The sequence below is a fragment of the Erinaceus europaeus genome, chromosome 19, assembly GCF_950295315.1.
Source record: "Erinaceus europaeus chromosome 19, mEriEur2.1, whole genome shotgun sequence".
Classification (NCBI taxonomy): domain Eukaryota; kingdom Metazoa; phylum Chordata; class Mammalia; order Eulipotyphla; family Erinaceidae; genus Erinaceus; species Erinaceus europaeus.
The window spans coordinates 2,506,519-2,530,372 of NC_080180.1; the positions used below are offsets into that span (position 1 = coordinate 2,506,519).

The 23,854-nt window shown below is 52.1% G+C and overlaps 1 protein-coding gene across 3 annotated transcripts in view; it reads left to right on the forward strand.

Moving 5' to 3' along the window:
* KCNK2 (potassium two pore domain channel subfamily K member 2) overlaps nucleotides 1–23,854 on the forward strand; it is a 151,078-nt gene that overhangs the window by 51,461 nt on the left and 75,763 nt on the right. The window contains exons 1-2 of one of the 3 annotated variants that reach the window (XM_060178442.1): nucleotides 6,352–6,605; nucleotides 9,347–9,657. In XM_060178442.1, the coding sequence (XP_060034425.1) occupies nucleotide 6,605; nucleotides 9,347–9,657 (312 nt within the window). In that variant the 5' untranslated portion in view covers nucleotides 6,352–6,604. Of the gene's footprint in view, nucleotides 1–6,351; nucleotides 6,606–7,653; nucleotides 7,710–9,346; nucleotides 9,658–23,854 lie in introns of those variants that run through there. The other 2 variants (XM_060178441.1, XM_060178440.1) reach the window with 2 other exon arrangements.

Sequence of the window (23,854 nt, forward strand, 5' to 3'; positions counted from 1 at the left end):
GGGTGAGAGGACATGGCAGTGACCATGGGTGTGTGGGGGGGGTGAGAGGACCTGACAATGACCAGGGTGTGTGTGAGGGTGAGAGGACCTGGCAGTGACCATGGTGTGAGTGGGGGTGAGAGGACCTGGCAGTGACCATGGGTGTGTGTGAGGGTGAGAGGACCTGGCAGTGACCATGGGTGTGAGTGGGGTGAGAGGAACTGGCAGTGACCATGGGTGTGTGGGGGGTGAGAGGACATGGCAGTGACCATGGGTGTGTGGGGGTGAGAGGACCTGGAACTGACCATGGGTGTGTGGGGGTGTGTGTGGGGGTGAGAGGACCTGGCAGTGACCATGGGTGTGTTTGGGGGGTGAGAGGACCTGGCAGTGACCATGGGTGTGAGTGGGGTGAGAGGACCTGGCAGTGACCATGGGTGTGTGTGGGGGTTTGTGGGGGTGAGAGGACCTGGCAGTGACCATGGGTGTGTGTGAGGGTGAGAAGACCTGGCAGTGACCATGGGTGTGAGTGGGGGTGAGAGGACATGGCAGTGACCATGGGTGTGTGTGGGGGTGAGAGGACATGGCAGTGACCATGGGTGTGTGTGGGGTGAGAGGACATGGCAGTGACCATGGGTGTGTGTGGGGGTTGAGAGGACCTGGTGGTGACTATGTGTGTGTGTGGGGGGGGGGGGTGAGAGGACCTGGCAGTGACCATGGGTGTGAGTGGGGGTGAGAGGACCTGGCAGTGACCATGGGTGTGTGTGAGGGTGAGAGGATATGGCAGTGACCATGGGTGTGAGTGGGGGTGAGAGGACCTGGCAGTGACCATGGGTGTGTTTGTGGGGGTGAGAGGACATGGCAGTGACCATGGGTGTGTGTGAGGGTGAGAGGACCTGGCAGTGACCATGGGTGTGTGTGAGGGTGAGAAGACCTGGCAGTGACCATGGGTGTGAGTGGGGGTGAGAGGACCTGGCAGTGACCATGGGTGTGTGTGGGGTGAGAGGACCTGCAGTGACCATGGGTGTGTGTGAGCGTGAGAGGACCTGGCAGTGACCATGGGTGTGTGTGAGCGTGAGAGGACCTGGCAGTGACCATGGGTGTGTGGGGGTGAGAGGACCTGGCAGTGACCATGGGTGTGTGTGAGGGTGAGAGGACGTGGCAGTGACCATGGGTGTGTGTGAGGGTGAGAAGACTGGCAGTGACCATGGGTGTGAGTGGGGGTGAGAGGACATGGCAGTGACCATGGGTGTGTGGGGGGGTGATGAGGACATGGCAGTGACCATGGGTGTGTGTGGGGGTGAGAGGACCTGGTGGTGACAATGGGTGTGTGTGTGGGGGGGTGAGAGGACCTGGCAGTGACCATGGGTGTGTGTGAGGGTGAGAGGACCTGGCAGTGACCATGGGTGTGTGTGAGGGTGAGAAGACCTGGCAGTGACCATGGGTGTGAGTGGGGTGAGAGGACCTGGCAGTGACCATGGGTGTGAGTGGGGGTGAGAGGACCTGGCAGTGACCATGGGTGTGAGTGGGGTGAGAGGACATGGCAGTGACCATGGGTGTGTGGGGGGTGAGAGGACATGGCAGTGACCATGGGTGTGTGGGGGGGCGAGAGGACCTGGCAGTGACCATGGGTGTGTGTGGGGTGAGAGGACCTGGCAGTGACCATGGGTGTGTGTGGGTGTGTGTGGGGGTGAGAGGACATGGCAGTGACCATGGGTGTGTGTGAGCGTGAGAGGACCTGGCAGTGACCATGGGTGTGTGGGGGTGAGAGGACCTGGCAGTGACCATGGGTGTGTGTGAGGGTGAGAGGACGTGGCAGTGACCATGGGTGTGTGTGAGGGTGAGAAGACCTGGCAGTGACCATGGGTGTGAGTGGGGGTGAGAGGACATGGCAGTGACCATGGGTGTGTGGGGGGGTGAGAGGACATGGCAGTGACCATGGGTGTGTGTGGGGGTGAGAGGACCTGGTGGTGACAATGGGTGTGTGTGTGGGGGGGTGAGAGGACCTGGCAGTGACCATGGGTGTGTGTGAGGGTGAGAGGACCTGGCAGTGACCATGGGTGTGTGTGAGGGTGAGAAGACCTGGCAGTGACCATGGGTGTGAGTGGGGTGAGAGGACCTGGCAGTGACCATGGGTGTGAGTGGGGTGAGAGGACCTGGCAGTGACCATGGGTGTGAGTGGGGTGAGAGGACATGGCAGTGACCATGGGTGTGTGGGGGGTGAGAGGACATGGCAGTGACCATGGGTGTGTGGGGGGGCGAGAGGACCTGGCAGTGACCATGGGTGTGTGTGGGGTGAGAGGACCTGGCAGTGAGCATGGGTGTGTGTGGGGGGGTGAGAGGACCTGGCAGTGACCATGGGTGTGTGGGGGGTTGAGAGGACCTGGCAGTGACCATGGGTGTGTGTGGGGGTTTGTGGGGGTGAGAGGACCTGGCAGTGAGCATGGGTGTGTGTGGGGGTTTGTGGGGGTGAGAGGACCTGGCAGTGAGCATGGGTGTGTGTGGGGGTTTGTGGGGGTGAGAGGACATGGCAGTGAGCATGGGTGTGTGTGGGGTGAGAGGACCTGGCAGTGAGCATGGGTGTGTGTGGGGGGGTGAGAGGACCTGGCAGTGACCATGGGTGTGAGTGGGGGTGAGAGGACCTGGCAGTGACCATGGGTGTGAGTGGGGTGAGAGGACCTGGCAGTGACCATGGGTGTGAGTGGGGTGAGAGGACATGGCAGTGACCATGGGTGTGTGGGGGGTGAGAGGACATGGCAGTTACCATGGGTGTGTTTGGGGGGTGAGAGGACCTGGCAGTGACCATGGGTGTGTGTGAGGGTGAGAGGACCTGGCGGTGACCATGGGGGTGTGTGTGGGGTGAGAGGACATGGCAGTGACCATGGGTGTGTGGGGGTGAGAGGACATGGCAGTGACCATGGGTGTGTGGGGTGGGTGAGAGGACCTGACAATGACCATGGGTGTGTGTGAGGGTGAGAGGACCTGGCAGTGACCATGGGTGTGAGAGGACCTGGAACTGACCATGGGTGTGTGGGGGTGTGTGTGGGGGTGAGAGGACCTGGCAGTGACCATGGGTGTGAGTGGGGTGAGAGGACATGGCAGTGACCATGGGTGTGTGGGGGGTGAGAGGACATGGCAGTGACCATGGGTGTGTGGGGGTGAGAGGACCTGGAACTGACCATGGGTGTGTGGGGGTGTGTGTGGGGGTGAGAGGACCTGGCAGTGACCATGGGTGTGTGTGAGGGTGAGAGGACCTGGCGGTGACCATGGGGGTGTGTGTGGGGTGAGAGGACATGGCAGTGACCATGGGTCTGTGGGGGTGAGAGGACATGGCAGTGACCATGGGTGTGTGGGGGGGGTGAGAGGACCTGACAATGACCATGGGTGTGTGTGAGGGTGAGAGGACCTGGCAGTGACCATGGGTGTGAGTGGGGGTGAGAGGACCTGGCAGTGACCATGGGTGTGTGTGAGGGTGAGAGGACCTGGCAGTGACCATGGGTGTGAGTGGGGTGAGAGGACATGGCAGTGACCATGGGTGTGAGTGGGGGTGAGAGGACCTGGCAGTGACCATGGGTGTGAGTGGGGTGAGAGGACATGGCAGTGACCATGGGTGTGTGTGGGGGTGAGAGGACCTGGAACTGACCATGGGTGTGTGGGGGTGTATGTGGGGGTGAGAGGACCTGGCAGTGACCATGGGTGTGAGTGGGGGTGAGAGGACCTGGCAGTGACCATGGGTGTGTGTGGGGGTTTGTGGGGGTGAGAGGACCTGGCAGTGACCATGGATGTGTGTGAGGGTGAGAGGACCTGGCAGTGACCATGGGTGTGTGTGAGGGTGAGAAGACCTGGCAGTGACCATGGGTGTGAGTGGGGGTGAGAGGACATGGCAGTGACCATGGGTGTGTGTGGGGGTGAGAGGACATGGCAGTGACCATGGGTGTGTGTGGGGTGAGAGGACATGGCAGTGACCATGGGTGTGTGTGGGGGTGAGAGGACCTGGTGGTGACTATGTGTGTGTGGGGGGGGGGTGAGAGGACCTGGCAGTGACCATGGGTGTGAGTGGGGGTGAGAGGACCTGGCAGTGACCATGGGTGTGTGTGAGGGTGAGAGGATATGGCAGTGACCATGGGTGTGAGTGGGGGTGAGAGGACCTGGCAGTGACCATGGGTGTGTGTGGGGGTGAGAGGACATGGCAGTGACCATGGGTGTGTGTGAGGGTGAGAGGACCTGGCAGTGACCATGGGTGTGTGTGAGGGTGAGAAGACCTGGCAGTGACCATGGGTGTGAGTGGGGGTGAGAGGACCTGGCAGTGACCATGGGTGTGTGTGGGGTGAGAGGACCTGGCAGTGACCATGGGTGTGAGTGGGGGTGAGAGGACCTGGCAGTGACCATGGGTGTGTGTGGGTGTGTGTGGGGGTGAGAGGACATGGCAGTGACCATGGGTGTGTGTGAGCGTGAGAGGACCTGGCAGTGACCATGGGTGTGTGGGGGTGAGAGGACCTGGCAGTGACCATGGGTGTGTGTGAGGGTGAGAGGACGTGGCAGTGACCATGGGTGTGTGTGAGGGTGAGAAGACCTGGCAGTGACCATGGGTGTGAGTGGGGGTGAGAGGACATGGCAGTGACCATGGGTGTGTGGGGGGGGTGAGAGGACATGGCAGTGACCATGGGTGTGTGTGGGGTGAGAGGACATGGCAGTGACCATGGGTGTGTGTGGGGGTGAGAGGACCTGGTGGTAACTATGGGTGTGTGTGTGGGTGGGTGAGAGGACCTGGCAGTGACCATGGGTGTGTGTGAGGGTGAGAGGACCTGGCAGTGACCATGGGTGTGTGTGAGGGTGAGAAGACCTGGCAGTGACCATGGGTGTGAGTGGGGGTGAGAGGACCTGGCAGTGACCATGGGTGTGTGTGGGGGTGAGAGGACCTGGCAGTGACCATGGGTGTGTGTGAGGGTGAGAAGACCTGGCAGTGACCATGGGTGTGTGTGATGGTGAGAAGACCTGGCAGTGACCATGGGTGTGAGTGGGGGTGAGAGGACCTGGCAGTGACCATGGGTGTGTGTGGGGTGAGAGGACCTGGCAGTGACCATGGGTGTGAGTGGGGGTGAGAGGACCTGGCAGTGACCATGGGTGTGTGTGGGGGTTTGTGGGGGTGAGAGGACCTGGCAGTGACCATGGGTGTGTGGGGGTGAGAGGACCTGGCAGTGACCATGGGTGTGTGTGAGGGTGAGAGGACCTGGCAGTGACCATGGGTGTGTGTGAGGGTGAGAAGACCTGGCAGTGACCATGGGTGTGAGTGGGGTGAGAGGACCTGGCAGTGACCATGGGTGTGAGTGGGGTGAGAGGACATGGCAGTGACCATGGGTGTGTGGGGGGTGAGAGGACATGGCAGTGACCATGGGTGTGTGGGGGGGCGAGAGGACCTGGCAGTGACCATGGATGTGTGTGAGGGCGAGAGGACCTGGCAGTGACCATGGGTGTGTGTGGGGTGAGAGGACATGGCTGTGACCATGGGTGTGTGTGGGGTGAGAGGACATGGCAGTGACCATGGGTGTGTGTGTGTGGGGGGGGGTGAGAGGACCTGGCAGTGACCATGGGTGTGTGTGGGGTGAGAGGACCTGGCAGTGACCATGGGTGTGTGTGGGGGGGTGAGAGGACCTGGCAGTGAGCATGGGTGTGTGTGGGGTGAGAGGACCTGGCAGTGAGCATGGGTGTGTGTGGGGGGGTGAGAGGACCTGGCAGTGACCATGGGTGTGTGGGGGGTTGAGAGGACCTGGCAGTGACCATGGGTGTGTGTGGGGGTTTGTGGGGGTGAGAGGACCTGGCAGTGAGCATGGGTGTGTGTGGGGGTTTTTGGGGGTGAGAGGACATGGCAGTGACCATGGGTGTGTGGGGGGGTGAGAGGACATGGCAGTGACCATGGGTGTGTGTGGGGTGAGAGGACATGGCAGTGACCATGGGTGTGTGTGGGGTGAGAGGACCTGGCAGTGAGCATGGGTGTGAGTGGGGGTGAGAGGACCTGGCAGTGACCATGGGTGTGTGGGGGGGTGAGAGGACCTGGCAGAGGGAGAGGCCTGAGGTCCTGGGCACTTGCGGGGCCCACGGGTGGGGGGCATAGGGGACAGCACACGGGGCGCCAGGGGAGGGGTGTAGTGGCGCGGGAGGTTGGGGGTGTGGAGGCGGGTCGGTGGCGGAGCCAGGGAGGAGGGATCGCAGCCGGCCGGCGCGTGGCCTGGAGGCCGCCCGTGACCCCCCATCCCGGGGCGGGAGCTGCAGACAGACCTGCGGGGGGCGGGAGGCCGGCGCACCAAGAAGCCGGGGCGCCCCCAGCCCCCATCCCCTCCACCCCAGGCGCCCGGGGGCGGCGGGCGGAGCGGGGCGCCCGAGTCTGGGGAGACCGGCCGGGCCGCAGGATCCGGGGGCGGCGGCGCCCCACTCGGCCTGGGCCTCGCCCCTGCCCGGCCAGCCGCGTCCCCTCCTTCCCGCGACTCGCCGCTTCGCACGCTCCCCCCCTCCCCGCCCGCACACACCGGCCCCCTCCCGCGTCCAGCCCGCGCTCCCCACCTTGTAAAACAAAGCCGGCGAAGATGCCCGCCCGCGCCGCTGGGAGCGCGCAGCCCGCCTCGGAGTGAGAAGTGAGTACCGCACCCCGGGGTGCTGCCCGCGCCCCTGCCCGCGCCCCTGCCCGCGCCCCTTCGGGCCCCTGCGCTGCGCCCGCCCGCCCGGCTCGGGACCGGGGAGGGTCACCGGGACGCCCGGCCCCTGCAGGGACCCGCTCACACTTGTTGCGGCCGCGGGGGGCTGTGCAGGGGCGGCGGGCTGTGGGGTCGGGGGCGAGGGGGCAGCTGGCGCCGCATCCTTGGAAGGTGCCCGTCCCTGATCGATCGATCGCTCGGCAGGACCGGGCGGTGGGACCCAGAGCTCCCCGTGTCAGAACCCAGCAGAGACCGGGGCATTTTTGGTGCCATTTCGCTACGGTTTTTATTTTATTTCTTCATCCTCTCTGAGATATGTGTGTGTTTGTCTATATATGTGCATGTATATGCACATAGACGTGTGTGTGTGTGTGTGTGTGTGTGTGTGTGTGTGTGTAGCTATATCTGCTCATTTAAAAATCAGTTGCTTAAGAAGGAAAATTCCACCAGGAACCATTTAGAGCCTGGCTGTGTATAAATATTCTTTCTCTGTGCAGACAAATTATAGATAAAATGCAGAGACACCTTCTAGATAGGGCGTAGATATGTTCTTTTAGGAACATCGCTTCCCATTTCTCCCAGATAATGGTCACCTCTCAGCTGGCTTTGGGTTGGGATTTGAGACTGAGGGTTTGAGGGCGTGAAGAAGCAGCCTCGGTGGTGTGTCTCCTTCACTGTGCTGTCTACAGCCAGGGAGGGAAAGATGAGGAATCAGAGAGCACCGTTGGGAAGGGCAGGCTTGGAAGGCTGCCTTCAGAGAGAGATGCAGAGCTCTGGCTTGACTGTTCTTTACGATTCCAAAGAAGGGAAGACGACTTGATTTTAGATTATGACTTTTATTTTTTGGTTGGGGGTGGGGCTGGGGTGGCTAGACACCAGATGACAGTGATTTTTTTAAAGCTGTTATCAGCCATTTCTATTTTAAAAGGCTTAAAAAAATTAAAACATGAAAAACTTGCTCCGCGTTAGCTAGCGTTGAGTCAGTTGGCTTTATACTTCTGCACGTTGGAGGTGTCTCTTGGCTCACGCCTTACATGGTAGCAGGTGAGCGCAGAGGAGGGGAGCGTGTACATGGAGCGTGTACATGCCTGTAGGTAACAGGTTGGGCCACAGGAAATGCTGAAATGAGCTCTCGGTAGGTGGGATCTCTGTGCCCGGATCCTGGAGTGGGGAACCTCACCAGGTCTCCCTGGCTTCATCTCTTCCACGTCAACCATTTAGAGCTCTGCTGGGTGAGGAACCTTGCCTTATCTGCTCTCATTTTGCAGGCTTCTGTGTTCCAGATAGCTTTGTTTGCAAAGCAACTTTGAGATGGGTAGCTGGAGATGTCTTTTGTGAACTTAGCCTGTGGCAGTCCTAGAGGTAATTTGCAGCTGTCCTCAGGACAGAGTACTTATCCATGGAAAATTAACACGCAATTGATTCCTCTTCTATCCTCAAGTAATGGTAGGGGTGTCATCTCTGTTTACCCAAGCTTGTCTTATAGATTAGTGATCATTCGCTCAGAAACAGTGGAACAGTTCTTTTTTACTTGTAGCTGTTAACAACCACAGACTTTTTCAGCCCATAGTTCTGACTTGAGTTGATATCTATCTATCTATCTATCTATCTATCTATCTACCTCCCTTATTTTTGAGCCATTCTGTTAACCCTTTTGGCTCAAGGTCTGCTAGACCATGAAATATCCTCCAGGAGATGGCTTACTTTACCCTCAGCAAGTGGGAGTCTAGTCTCATGTTTTCTAAAAGAGAAAATCCATTAATATTTTTGAGCAGTTGGGGATGAATAATAAATGGGCCCTGCCACTGAGTCACCTCAGAATCCACGGGAATTTGTGAGAACACATGAATCCTCCCTGATGGAGCAGTTAGTTCTGTGCAGACCATGAGAGTGTATGGTGTGAGACCAGGCTGCGATTTTTTTTTTTTTCTTTCTGGATCAGTGTTCACTGTGGAAATGAGAAACTGGTCATTTCTCGGCAGTACCGAGGACTGTGCCTCAGTGGGTAGCGAGACAGTTTATTTTTAAGTGTGACAGAGAGAGACAGACTGACAAAGCAGAGCGAATGTCTCATCGTGAGTGCAGTGTGGAGCACACAGAGATAAGTGGTCAGGCTGTGGAGTGGTTTACTGAGTGTCATGCTTTCCCAGAAAATGACACTGTTTCATCCTGAGCGACAACGTCTGGATGGCAAACGTGCTTATCAATAAAAGGTAGAGAATGTTCTGCGTGTGGCGGATTGCGCTGTGGAGTGTTAGATTCCTGAAAACAGGTCTCGTCCGTAAGCCTGTCTCCTAAGCATTCAGATGTCTCAGTCAATAGCTGGGCACTATCAACTCTTCAGAGTTCGCTCAGTCTTGGTTAACCACGTGGTAGACAGATACAACCTTCAAAAAGGACTCAGAAGACCTCAGGCAGTCTTTTTTTTTGTTTAAAGTTCCTTGGCCCACCCCCTTGTTATTTCCCTCCACTTTGGAATCCCAATAGCAGCAGGAAGACGAGGCCCAGCCCCTTTCCTGGAACCTGTTGATAACCAAGTTCTGGATGCCATCTACCAAGGCCCCTCTGGACTCCCACCAGGAGCAGCAGCGGGCTCCCTTCAGCCTCGCCACCCCCCCAGAAGCCCAGGCCTCGCCCCCCTCGCCTTCTCTAACTTAACCCTCCTTCTCTGTCCTCACCAGTGGCGGCACCTGACTTGCTGGATCCAAAATCTGCCGCTCAGAACTCCAAGCCGAGGCTCTCCTTCTCCACGAAGCCCGCCGTGCTTGCTTCCCGCGTGGAGAGTGACACGGCCATTAATGTGATGAAATGGAAGACGGTCTCCACTATCTTCCTGGTGGTCGTCCTCTACCTGATCATCGGAGCCACCGTGTTCAAAGCCCTGGAGCAGCCTCACGAGATATCACATAGGACCACCATTGTGATCCAGAAGCAGACGTTCGTCTCCCAGCACGCCTGTGTCAACACGAGTGAACTGGACGAGCTCATCCAGGTAACGGGCCTGGGAGCCCCGCTCCTCCATTTCCTGGGGGTGGGGGCAGAAGAGGAAGGGCACGCTGGCACAGTGCTCATGTGCCTCTGGAGACCCTGGCCTGCTCTTGTCCTTTACACAGTCTGACTCTGTAGTGAATTTGTCCTCTCTGCACTGCCTTCTCTTCTCTTATCCCCCCCACCCCCGTCTTTTATTTCCCTCCTCTATTTCTTCTTTTTATTGTTTCTCTTCCCCCCTCCTCCTCTTGCTCTTCCATTTTATTTTCCTTACTCTTCTAGCATTCTTTTCTATGAGTTTTATTTTTATGTATTTTTTATATTTTATTGCCACCAGGGCTATCATTGGGGCTGGGTGCCAGTGCTATGAATCCACTGCTCCTAGCGGTTGCTTTTTTTTTCTTTCTTTCTTTTCTTTTTCTTCCTATTAGTTTTATTTGATAGGACAGAGAGACATTGAGAGAGGAAGGAAAATAGAGAGGAAGAGAGAAAGACACCTATAGACTTGCTTTACCACTTGTGAAGCACCCCCCCCCCCCGGCCTGGTCCTTGTGCTTGGTAATGTGTGCGTTCGAACAGGTACACCACTGCCTGGGCTCTTTTCTGTTTTGTAGCACAGCCAGTGGGAACCCATAGACATGGGGATACTTTGTCCAAGGCTCTCGTGGTTTCATGATCGTTGCCAGCTGAGACACTTGACTTTGGTCAGTGAGGGGAGCACACAGGAGGCAGTCATTGTGGTAGGGCCGTCACCAGTTCATGAGTTCATGGTGCCACTCTTGACAAGGGGAACCCTCGAGGTTAACAAGCTGTAGCTTATTTTCTTCAGTATAGCCCAAGTCATTCTGGTTACTGTCCCTTTTAGATGTCTGGGGAGAAGTGATTAATCATTACTTATGTAGTTGGCACTAAAAGCAATTTACAGTCACACAGTAAAAATGGAATCTTGAATAAAAATTAATTTGGTTTTGATTTGCCATAGCAGAAGAATATTCTTCTGGAAAAAAAATTTGTTTTAGAAGTTAATCCCCAAATGATTTAGACATTTCTGGTTTACTTCTTGGAGCTAGCTCTATTTTCATTATCAGCTTCTTTTGCATAGAACACTTTGATGGTCAGAGAATCTTGGTCTAGATAAAGTCCTCGAAATGTCTCTTGAGAAAAGGCCTGGCTGGTTGTTGAAGTCATCTTCTGTTGTGTATACTTTGGAGTTCACTCTGGAGTTCACTGTTCTTACCTGGGTGAAGTCAAGTTGGAGTGAGCCTCGAGTCACTTATTGATGTTCCATCACTTGAATGAGTTGGAATTCTAGATGGAGTCGGGGGAATCTTATTATTGGCTTTAATTTATTTTATTTATTTATTTATTTTTTGTGCTAGGGCCTTTCCTGTCTTATTTCCACTTACCAGGGACTCCTGAATGTTACTCTGCCCCCCCCCCCAGACTGGGTGAACACACAGGTTCTTATTTGAGTGATTGAAGGCTGTCAGAAGTATTGTGCTCTGGTGTCCACTTAGTTTCTGCCCCACTCAGACACTTTCATGACTCACACATCTGACTTAAAATTTGAAAAGGGACCTCAGAGGTATTTCTCCCTGAAATAAGAGACAGAAACCAAAAGAAACCACCGAAATAAACACAGTGATGCAAGTATGTGAATTCTTTGGTTTCTCAACACAAAAAAAAGTCATATTCACACCATTCTGTCATCTGTTGAATAGCATGGTGCATAACCTCTATCAGACGCTTTGTCGCTGTAAAAGAGATCTTTCCCTCAGGAAGATGGCTCCCAGCTGGATTGTCAGGCACCTTCAGTCTGCAAAAAGTATGACCCCTGGGAAGTTCAGCCAGTCAAGGACTACCCGCCGTGTCTGTGTCTGGCCTTCTCTGCCTTGAGGTGGTGAGGACACCTTCAATGTTGACGCTTAGCCCGCCAGCAAATCCTGTGTTGCTCCTGGCACCCTCTCATGGGCTCCTACATGTTCCAAGTCACTCTCTTTGACCCGCACAATCACGCGCTACTAAAAGCCTTTAAAAAAAATCTCTCCTCCCCTTGGACTCTCAAAGACTCTAGAAGGTCGCCTTGGAGGTAACACAAGGGAGTGGGGGATGCCTACACTTTGGGGTCAGACAGTTTGAAGTTCCGCTCGAATGGTTTCGGGGAGGTGATCATCTTGATAAGCCCTTTCCACAGCCAGCCTGACAGGATCTGTCAGGAATGAGGAAGGAACCCACCAAACGGGACTGCTGTGGTGGGCAGGCAGGCAGAAGCTGTATAAAGCATTTTGGTGCACAGTCTGTCTGAGGTCTGTTTGATGTTGGAACCTTCTCCTTCCTTCCTTTAAAAAAAAAAAAAAGCTGAAGCAACTGATTGAGGTGGCTCCGTTTTGATCATCTGAAGTGAAGTGGTTGGTCTTGGGCAGGAAAGAACACTGCGTGGGTTGTCAGGACAAAGCTGGAGGAACCCTTGTGTGAACCTGGAAGGCTTCTTCCCCACACAGACAGACCTATTCAGATCTGTGCAAAGAAGGGGAAGGTCATGGCAGATAGAGAGAGTCTAGGCTTGGTCAGTCCCAGTGTCTTGTTTTTGGAAGGGGTGCAAGCAGCCCTCAAGAGAGGACCTAATTTTCTCCTTCCTGCTCAGCACAGGCATTCTGCATTCCCTTCAGTGCTATTCACCGGCGACTGAGTGTGTTTTTACTGCTCAAGAATCTTAAGAAGCGATTTTGTGCTTACTTGGTACTTCTCAAAGCAGAAGTTACTCATTCTATCACCCCCCTTAGAACCCAGATGCTTTTTTTTTTTTTTTTTTTTTTTCCCTCCAGGGTTATTGCTGGGCTCGGTGCCTGCACCATGAATCCACCGCTCCTGGAGGCCATTTTCCCCCCTTTTGTTGCCCTTCTTGTTGTAGCCTCTTTGTGGTCATTATTGTTGCCATTGTTGATGTTGTTCGTTGTTGGATAGGACAGAGAGAAATGGAGAGAGGAGGGGAAGACAGAGAGGGGGAGGGAAAGACAGACACCTGCAGACCTGCTTCACCGCCTGTGAAGCGACTCCCCTGCAGGTGGGGAGCCGGGGGCTCGAACCGGGATCCTTACGCCGGTCCCTGCGCTTTGCGCCACCGCCCGACCCCCAGAACCCAGATGCTTTAATCAATGATATTTCCTCTTTGCGTATAACTTTATAAGAAGGAATTCCTGATAGGACGGGATCCAAAGACCTTGGTCAGAATCCATTCAAATAAGGAGATAGGCAAATGAGCTGGTGACTCTTTACTAGAATTATTTCCTTCCGTTCTTCTTCTTTCTTTCCTTTCTTTTTAGTAGAGACAGAGAGGCTGAGGAAGAAAGTGAAAAAGCACTGAAGCTTCCTTTAGTGGAGTGGGGGACAGACTTGAACCTGGGTCTCACACATGGCAGAACAGCACGCTACCCAAGTGAGTTATTTGGTTGGTCCTGTTTCTTTTTTTTTACTTTAATATTTTTAAATATTTATTTGCTTCCTTTTTGTTGCCCTGGTTGTTTTTATTGTTGTTGTAGTTATTATTGTTGTTGTTATTGATGTCCTCGTTGTTGGCTAGGACAGAGAGAAATGGAGAGAGGAGGGGAAGACAGAGAGGGGGAGAGAAAGACAGACACCTGCAGACCTGCTTCACCGCCTGTGAAGCGACTCCCCTGCAGGTGGGGAGCCGGGGGCTCGAACCGGGATCCTTACGCCGGTCCCTGCGCTTTGCGCCACCTGCGCTTAACCCACTGCGCCACCGCCCGACTCCCTGGTCCTGCTTATTTTCTCCTTCTCTCTGCCACCTGGCTTATCACTGGGATTTGGTGCCTATACCACAACTCCATGGGTTCCAGCAGTATTTTTTTCTTCTCTTTTTTGACATAGGGGTAAAAAAAATAAAGAGATACACACAGAGAAAGAGGGAGCAGCAGAGAGGAGAGACACCTGCAGCACTGCTCCAGTATTTGTGAATCTTCTCCCCTGCAAGTGGGGACCTAGGTCCTTGCACATGATGCCATGCACTCTGCCGGGTGCTCTGCCACCTGGCCCCTAGAATTACGTGGAATTCATATAGGTCTCTTACATGCTCAAGTATTTCCCCATATTTCTTTCCCCATTTAATTGCCTCTTAAAGTCTCGTGAGTAGACATTTTTCAACATTCACTCTATAGTACCAAGGATTAGAAACCAAGCCACAGGAAGTTCCAGTGACTTCTAGCAGAAGCGCTCGCTCTGTTTGTGGAGCCCTGCGCCCTGCCCTGGTCCTGCGCCTCTCCGGGCTCCTGGGGTGTGTCCCCAGCACCTTCTCTGTGTGCCTGTGTCTGTGCTGGGGACCAGCCAAGTCAAACAGGGAGAAACCCCTGCCAGCTCCTTAGGCCCTCCCTCCTCCAAAGTCAAGTGGGGGAGGCTGCTGTAAACACACTCACAAGGGAAGGACTTTGGAGTGGAGCTGGAGACAGGGAGGAGTTAACCCCTTCACAGCAGCGCTTGGGAAGGCCCAGCCAGGGAGAGAAAGGAAGCTAGGGGTGCTCTGTGGGGAGGACAGGACCCGCAGACCTTCAGGGCAGAAGGGGCATTGCCAGAGGCCCTGGCTGGGTCACTTGGGCATGGCGGGCAGGACCACAAGCCAGTCTGACAGGCAGAACAAGAGGGCCGGTGTAGAGCTCAGCACTGGAGCACAGGACTTCATGCCTGAGCCCCCAGGTTCGATCCCGGCTCATGAGGGGAACTTTGCGTTCTCACTAGATAAGTAAGTCAGTCTTTCTACAGGGTGGGCTCTCCCCCAGGTCTGTTCTCCACTGAGGGTAGGGTGTTTTTGAGGATTCCTGAGCATGCACAGGGGGACATCTGGAGTACCCTGCCTGCCTGCAGCATCCAGCAGTTAGATGGTTTTGTCACTACAGGTCCAGTGCACTATCCACTGCGCCACACAGCCACCTAATCAGATGGATCTGTATAATTTTTTTTTTAATGCTATCCTAGGGAATGGATTGAGGACCTTGTACATGCATGACACAGCCAAGTAGTTGCCCAGCCCAGTTATTTTTATTTTATGTGCTTGGAGGGAAAGAGGCCAGGGGGACGTCGGGCGAGAGGCTGAGGGGCGGAGGCACCAGCAGAGAAGAGACGTTACAGCACTGCCCCACCGTGCACAGAGCTTCCCAGTGAGGGTCATGTGCTCCCATGTGGGGACAAGGCTCCAGCCCAAGGCACGCATTGTCCCATTCACAATGAAGTATCAAATTCCGATCCCATGCATGGCCTCTGGCTGTGACAGCAGCCGCCAGTCCTCTGAACTCCCCCTTCCTTCCTTGGGGGATAGAGAGGCCGTGTCCTTCGAGCTGTTCTGGGCGAGGGCAGGGCCGCGGGGCTGCTGAGAGGGTTCAGCTCACAGTGCCAGGCAGGGCAGGGCAAGTCCTGTGGGGCTTTGGAAGCTGCAGTCAGGAGCCTGGCTTCTGGCCCAGATGCCTTTCTCCAGGGCGCCCCTGACTGCTAAGTAGGGAAAGGTGGCAGGAACAGAGGAGCAGCTTTGAGGTCCCGATGTTCATGGGGGCTGGGGAATCACCTCCCTTTTGCAGACAGGAAAACTGAGGCACGAACTTGTGACCACTTGACCTTTTAAAACCCGAGATGCCAGCTTCCTGTATCCCAAGGGCTGTTTATTTATTTTTAAAATGATTTATTTATTTCCCCTTTTGTTGCCCTTGTTATTTTATTGTTGTTGTTATTGATGTCCTCATTGTTGGATAGGGCAGAGAGAAATGGAGAGAGGAGGGGAAGACAGAGGGGGAGAGAAAGACAGACACCTGCAGACCTGCTTCACCGCCTGTGAAGTGACTCCCCTGCAGGTGGGGAGCCGGGGGCTCGAACCGGGATCCTTACACCGGTCTTTGAGCTTTGCACCACATGTGCTTAACCCACTGCACTATTGCCTGACCCCCTTATCTTTTTTTAAAGAGAGAATTTAAATACTTATTTATTCACTTTTGGGGGGAGAGGAGAGAAGTACCAGACCACTGCTCAGCTCTGGTGTGTGGTGGTTCTGGGATTTGGGCCGGCGTCCTCAGGCTCACATGTCCTGTGCTCCATTGCTGAGCGGTCTCCCCAGCTCCACAGGGCCCTTAAGGATCCTCATGGTTGGGTGGCATTCTCTCTCTCTCTCTCTCTCTCTCTGGACTCTTCTTTGCTCTGACTCTACCAGCCAGAGCAGACTTCCAGCATCTACACCTGAGACAGGAGCGGCCGCCCAAGCAGCCGGTTGGCAGGTTCGAGAGGGCAGAGCACTTACTCATGGACAATCGGAGCACAATTGGAAGGCCACAGATGAGCCTCTTAGAAACTACACTAACACCTGTGTGGCGTACCCACCGTGGTGTATACTGTAAACCAGTAAAAAACCGTAACCCCATTCACGGAATGAGTGGCAGTGCCCTTATTTTTGCCAAAAGCTAGATAAGATCATTACTTTGCCTTTGCTTCTCATTGGTTAAATGTACTCTATATAGATGGACGTTTTATCTTAGCCATTAAGAATCATTTATTTAAAAAGGATAAGGAGGGGCTAGGATCCTGGTGCACTGGGTTGAGTGCACACGTCACAACACTCAAGGACCTTGGGCCCCACCTGCAGGAGGTAAGCTTTGCGAGTGGTGGTGAAGCAGTGCTGCAGGTGTCTCTCTTTCCCTCTCCCTTTCCATTTTCCCTCTGCCCTTGATTTCTGGCTGTCTCTATCCAATAAATAAAAAAAAATTATTTAAAAAGGCAAGGTGAGGTAAGTGAGCGAGGGTGATGCAAGTCAGAGGACTCCTACCTGCCGGAAGAGGTGGGTCTGGACGGAGGACGGAGGACACAGAGGGGAGAGACCTGACTACTGTCACACATGCGGGATCCCAGGCCTTTCTACCCCTTTCTTGCTTTCTCACGTTGCGTGATGAGAAGAGTTTCATATATGCTAGTTCAATCCTTGCTCTGCTGCAAAGGACATTCATTTCATCCATTTCCCTCTCATCGTCTTCTTTATTCAGTCACTCGGCAGTGGGCCCTCGGCTCGTCTCCACAGTGGTCAGTGACACCTGCAGTGACAGTGCGCGCCTGTCACTTTCCGAACCAGTGACTGCACACCCTTCCGACAGGAACTCAGAAGTGGCATTGCTGGGTCATGTGCTAGCCATGCTGTCAGCTGTCTGAGGAAACGCCATACGGATTTCTCTCCTACACTTGTGGCTACTAATCTTTGTGGATGTAAGTCTTCCTCACAGGTGTGAGGTGATATCTTAGCAGAATGTCAATGCCCCTGCCCTAGTAGCAAGTGATAGCGGCCGCTGTTCGAGGTGCGGCCTCTATGTAGAGACGCTGACTCCGTCTTCTGCTCATGTACCTGTCGGGCTGTTTGGTTTGCTGCTGGTGAGCTGCTTGAGGTCTTTTTATACCTGGGGTATTAACCCCTTACCAGATGGATGTGCAGATCCTTTCCCCTAGTCAGCGCACTGCCTTTCCTGATGAGTTCAGGCATGTTCTAGACGGTGTGATTAGAGGTTACGCTGTCTTCTAATTCTGCCGGCAGTGTCTCTCACTGTGTAGCGGCCTTTTAAGCGAATGTGTTTCCCAGTTGTTTTTTCTTCCCCCTCCGTTGCTGTTGAATGCCCACAGACATTACTAACTGATATCCTGGAACACACCACCTGTGTGTGTTCTTCTCCTATGCACTTTATGATTGCCAGTCTTACATTCAAGTTTTTCATCCACTTAAAACTTTTTGTGTGTGGCATTCAAGAGTGGCCCCTCTGATTCTTCTACATGTGCCCGTCTAGTTCTCCCAGCACTATTGACACAGATTAAGTATCAGAATAAGTGTGGGTTCATTTATGGGCTCTGGACCCTGCTCAGTTGATACATGCAACTGCTGTTGCTCCAACTTCATCTTGCTTTTATGGTCACTTTGTTTCGGGCTTTAGTACCTCTATGTTTCTCCTCCTTCTCCTCTCTCTCCTCCTTTCTTAAAAAGTTATTTATTTATAAGATGGAAACACTGACAAGACCATAGGATAAGAAGGGTACAGTTCCCACCACTGGAGTTCCGTATCCCATCCCATCCCCTGATAACTTTCCTATTATTTAACCCCGTGGGAGTATGGACCCAAGGTCATTGTGGGGTGCAGAAGGTGGGAGGTCTGGCTTCTTTAATTGCTTCCCCATTGAACATGGGCGTTGACAGGTGGATCCATACTCCCCTCCCATCTCTCTCTTTCCCTAGTGGGGCGGGACTCCGGGGAGGTGGGGCTCCAGGACACATTGGTGGAGTCCTCTGTCCAGGGAAGTCCAGTTGGCATCATGGTTGCATCTGGAACCTGGTGGCTGAACTTCCCAGTTTTTAAAAACAATTTTTAATATTTATTTATTTGTTTGTTTATTTTCCCTTTTGTTGCTTTTTAATTTTATTGTTTATTTATTGTTGTTGTACTTATTATTGTTGTTCCTATTGATGTCGTCGTTGCTAGACAGGATCAAGAGAAATGGAGAGAGGAGGGGAAGACAGAGAGGGGGAGAGAAAGACAGACACCTGCAGACCTGCTTCACCACCTGTGAAGTGACTCCCCTGCAGGTGGGGAGCCGGGGGCTCAAACCAGGATCCTTACGCCGGTCCTTGCACTTCACACCACCTGCACGTAATCTGCTGTGCTACCGCCTGACTCCGAACTTCCCAGTTTTGAAGCAGCCTCCTTTCAGAGCTCAGGCCATGTGCTGTCTCCAAGTCACCATCTTGGCTTTGCCCCCCAGTATCTATCCTCCTCCTCCTCCTTTTTTTGCTGAAGATTTATCTACCTATTCAAAGTATTTTGTGGTTTCACATGTACTTCAGTATTTTTCATTGTATTTCCTTAAAGACATCATTGGAATGTTAATACGGACGGCACGGAATCTATATATTGCTTTCAGTAAGGTGAGCACATGGCCTGTATCAATTCCCTGTCCATGAACATGGTATAGCTTTCCGTCACTTCATGACTTGTTCTGAGTCATTAAAAAGGGTTGCAGTTTTCATTCCACATATGTTCTTGCCTCCTTTACTAAACTTCTTAGGAATTTTGCTTCCTTTTTTAATGTGATTCTAAATAAGATTGTTTTCTTAAGGTTGTTGAATACTTGTCTCTTGTTACTTTGAATTCATCTTCAGATACGTTGCCTATTTCTGTTGTTTTTAGAATTTTCTCTGGGGCATTGTTTCATTCCATTGTTTGTGGGATATGTGTTATTTACTGTGGGTTGAGCTAAGACCTTTCTTTCTTTAACCTGATGTGTCGGCCTTACACTAAGACCCGATGGCACACCAGATTGAGTGCACACACAACCATGTGCGAGGGTCTGGGTTTGAGCTTCTGCCCCCACCTGCAGGGGAAATGTTTCACAAGTGAAATAGGACTGGAGGTGTCTGTTTTTCTCTCTTCCTTTCTAACCACCACTCCCCTGTCAATTTCCATCTTTCTTACCTAATCAGAAAGAAAAGAAAAGAGAAAAGAGGGAAAAAATGGCTGCTGGGAGTAGCGGATTCATAGTGCTGGCACTGAGCCCCAGGAATCACCCTCGTGTGGAAAAAAAAAAGAAAAAGACCATGGGTTACTGGATCTCATCTTAGGCTGATTGCCCAGGATTGTGGGATGCCTTTTGTTATATTTTTGTTTTATTTATTTATATAGATTTATACTTTTGTTATATTTATTTGTTTGCTTATTTACTTACTTAGCAGAGCACTACTCAGCTCTGGCTTATGGTGGTGCAGGGTCATTGAAGCTGAGGCTTTGGAGTCTCAGGCATGAAAGTCTTTTCACTTAACCATCACGCTATCTCCCCTGCCCTGTCTGCTGTTGTAAACCGATGCCTTTGCATGTGTTCAGACAACAGGTGCTCTGCTGCTGGCACAGAGAAGGTGCTGGGACCTCACTAAGCAAAGTGATTGCTGTTAGAGGGTTCCAAGAGTTTAGACCTATTTACAGGGTGACAGTACCTGAAAGGAAGAGAAAGCTCACCTTCTTCTTCTTCTTCTTCTTGAGGGCTGTTTCTCAGCGGCCTCCGGCTGACACTGACTCGCTCGGCTGTGGTCCATCTCTGGTTCGCAGGTACTGCGGCCTACACGTTCTCCAAGGATATGGACCAGAGCAGAGAGATCTGGGAAGTGTGGCGTAGACTCCAGCCATTGTGGCGACAGGGGCATCAGGACGGCTGTGTCTCGGTTCTCTAGACGCCAGCCACAAACACAGTCACTGTAATGCCTGCCACTGCCCTGTAACGAATGGTGGTAGGTGAACTTGGGAGCGTTCTCTAAAAGTTATCAATCCCTTTGTGTTGTTTGATTGTATTATGTGATTCTTTTAGACCAAAGTTTAGAATTGGGGGACAGGTAAGTCAGATTTCAATTTTCTGTTGGCCCTTTTGGTTAGCAGGACTCATTTTATTGATGCATAAGGCAGTCAAAGTAGTGACTGAAAGTCTGAGCACAGTGGCAGAGACGAGGGGAATGAGACCTGTGACATTGCAAAGGAGCAACGTCTAGGGAACCGTGAGGCTCTCACCAGCCATTCTGCTGCGGTCTGCTGCCCATGGCCCCATTCACTGTTTTGCTGTTGATTAGATATCCATTGACTGCTCTCCATACAGGCAAGAAAACGAGATGACATCTATTTTCTCGAGGTCTTGAGTTCAATCCCCAGTAGCACATGTATCAGAGAGGTGTCTAGTTTTTTTTTTCTCTCCTATCTTTCTCGTCAATAAATAAACAAATAAATCCTTTTGGTTTTTTTTTTGCCTCCAGGGTTATTACTGAGGCTCAGTGCCTGCACCAGGCATCCACTGCTCCTGTTGGCTATTTTTTCCCCCTTTTGTTGCCCTTGTTGTTGTAGCCTTGTTGTGGTTATTATTGTTGTCATTAATGTTGTTGTTGTTGGATAGGAAAGAGAGAAATGGAGAGAGGAAGGGAAGACAGAGAGGGGGAGAGAAAGACAGACACCTGCAGACCTGCTTCACTGCCTGTGAAGCGACTCCCCTGCAGGTGGGGAGCCGGGGGCTCGAACTGGGATCCTTACGCCGGCCCTGCGCCTTGTGCCATGTGTGCTTAACCTGCTGCGCTACCGTCCAACCCCCAAATAAATCCTCTTTTAAAAAGAGAAAAGTAGTAAATCCTTAAAAAAGAAAAAATCCATGCTACAGCTAGATTTAATCCTCACACACCTCTGGATGCTCTTATCATCAGTCATGGTGTGAGTCCTGGGTCTTTACCTTTCTAGCAGCCTTTTAAAAACGTTTCTTCCTTGGCATCCTCCTACTTTAGTTCCTCTTTTTTAAGCTGCTTTGTGCTCAGTTTGAACTTCAATAAGTGTCATTTGGAGCTGTGGCCAGTGTTCCAGAGAGGAGGGATCCTAACTTAGCACAAGAGTGACTTTCTCTTTTAATTCTTTCCTTTTCTGTTCCATTGCTTATTTCCGAGGTGGTGCCCGGTACCACCACGTGTCAGCATCGGCATTGCTGAGTGTGTGCCCAGGCAGAGTATCAGTACTCCTGAGATTTCTTTTACGTTGTTGAAAACATATTTGAAAAGGGTCCTCTGGGTAGTCTTCTCTCAAACGCATTAGGTGTCACTTAACAAGGATGAGCCTCTCTGTGCCTTGATCCCATTCACAGAATTTTAAGGGCTTCTCTGGGTGTTGAACCCTTCATAATCTTAAAGATCATGGCAGTATTTCCACCTTTGGCGTTTTCCTTTTTCTATTAAATTAAGACACTGCAGAATACACACTTAGACTTAACTCACATCTTTAAATAGACACATATTCATTGGTCTATTTTAAAACAATTAAAGCCTTGTCTTTTAGATCCAAGGTACCCATTTTTACAAGGAATTGATGTTCGACAGTTAATAATTTTGTGACCAATTAAACTTTGAAGTTACTATTTTCTCTGTCCTTATGTCTCCCCTTATACCAGCTCTTTGATTAATGAAACATTCTTTGTCTATCCAGGAGTGCTTTATTTCCCTCTGACATCAGTGATACTTACATGTGTGTTCAGAAATACTCCTTACAGAGTACTCTGCTTATTGCATATGGAAGTGGGAAGACTCTACTAGGAGCATCTTTAGCCTGGAAGAATGGTGAATTAAAGGGCCCATATTTGTTGACTGTCATGTTCAAAGTGTCTGACTCAAATTTCTTTTGGATTGTCACACAATTACCAGTGTAGATTCAAGGGATCCAAATTATCCAGTAGCTCACAGAAGTATAATGTGTTCTCTGGTGATGGGCACTGAGAGGAGTTTTGGGAAATAAGTACAGCAGTGAACATCAGGGTTGTGGGAAGGAAGCGGCACGGCAGACCTCACCCGTGATCACCAGCCTTTATTGGAGCCCATTTCAGGGAAGAGCTTCATTCCTCAGAGCTTCATTTTTAGTGCCCCGGCAGGATTTCCTGACGATTGTGAAAGCTTTATTTCTACAGTTACATATCTGTTCTTCCTTTGCCAGAACTCACTTAGAGGGAGACAGGGACTCATCAGACACTCCTAATTGCTCAGGCAGGACATGGCCCTTTTGGGCAAAGGAGGACTCCTCTTCTGCTGTCACTGTCATCCATGAATCGTTAAGGGTGACCTGAAAAGTATTGGACTAAGTGGCAGGCACGATGGAGCGGACTCTTCTGGCTTGGGACAGAGTGCGCCTTTTCAGCTGCCGGTGTGAGATTAATGGTACCCTTCCCAGAAGTGGAGTCTGTGATCTATGGGTGGGTCAGGTAAAATTTCCTGGCATTAATGCAGGGAAGAGGGACCCCTCACTTTTCCGGTTGGGAAGGGGTGTTGAGGGAGGTTTTGCATTCGCCCAGGCGACACCCCACTGTGAGTCTGTGGTGTTGGGTACGTCCTCAGCCAGTTGGCAGTGGGGTCAGAATTTGCTGACAGATTTCCAACAGAAGCAAGTCCACGTGGACCAAAAGGAGAAACTTGGCTACTGGGTGATTGTGACTCCATCTCTGGTTTTGCACAGGACATCAAAGAAAGGCCTTATTCTTCCTAGAACAGCCATTGTGCTGCTCAAGAGTGCTACCCTGGCATGGACAGCACCTCTCCCTACAGCGGCCGGCGTCACAGAGTCAGAGAACAGCAGGGCCCAGGTGCTGCTGCTGCTCCCCCATCATCATCATCATCATCATCATCTTCTTCTCCTTCTCCTTCTTCTTCTTCTTATCCTTCTCCTTCTCCTTCTTTTTCTTCTTCTTCTTCTTCTTCTTCTTCTTCTTCTTCTTCTTCTTCTTCTTCTTCTTCTTCTTCTTCTTCTTCTTCTTCTCCTCCTCCTCCTCCTCCTCCTCCTCCTCCTCCTTCTTCTTCTTCTTCCTCTTCTCTTTCTTCTAATTTTTATTTATAAAATGAAAACACTGACAAGAACATAGGATAAGAGGGGTACAACTCCACACAATTCCCACCACCAGAACTCCATATCCCATCCCTCTGGGAATATGGACCCATTGTGGGATCATTGTGGGATGCAGAAGGTGGAAGGTCTGGCTTCTGTAGTTGCTTCCTGGCTGAACATGGGAGCTGGCAGGTGGATCCATACTCCCAACCTGTCTCTCTCTTTCCCTACCGGGAAAGGGTCTGGGAAGGTGGGGCTCTAGGACATATTGGTGGGGTCGTCTGCCCAGGGAAGTCTGGTCAGCATCATGGTAGCATCTGGAACCTGGTGGCTGAAAAAGAGTTAAGATATAAAGCAGAACAAACTGTTGACTAAGCATGAACTGAAAAGCTGGAATATTGCAGATGAAGATTTGGGATCTTTGTTTTGGAAAAAGCTAGTAGGTCTATTTTAGGTATATTCCAAGGGGTCCAGGACTTTACTGGTTTTTGCCTGAGCCTGACATCTGATATGCAGGTGGGCCCAAGTTATTGTCTGGAGAGATGATGTCATGGCTGGAAAAAGGACTAGAAAGCAGGATCAGGGAAGAGAGTAGCTCCCTACTATGGGAAAAGTGTATAAATATGGTTGACTTGAGAAAAAGAGGGAGAAAGATAGACACCTGCAGACCAGCTCTACTGCCTGTGAAGCATTCCCCCTACAGGTGGGGAGTGGGGGCTCGGACCCAGTCCTCGAACATGGTAATGTGTGCTCAGCAGGGCGCACCACCACCTGCCTCCCACCCAGCTCTGTTTTCATGAAGCT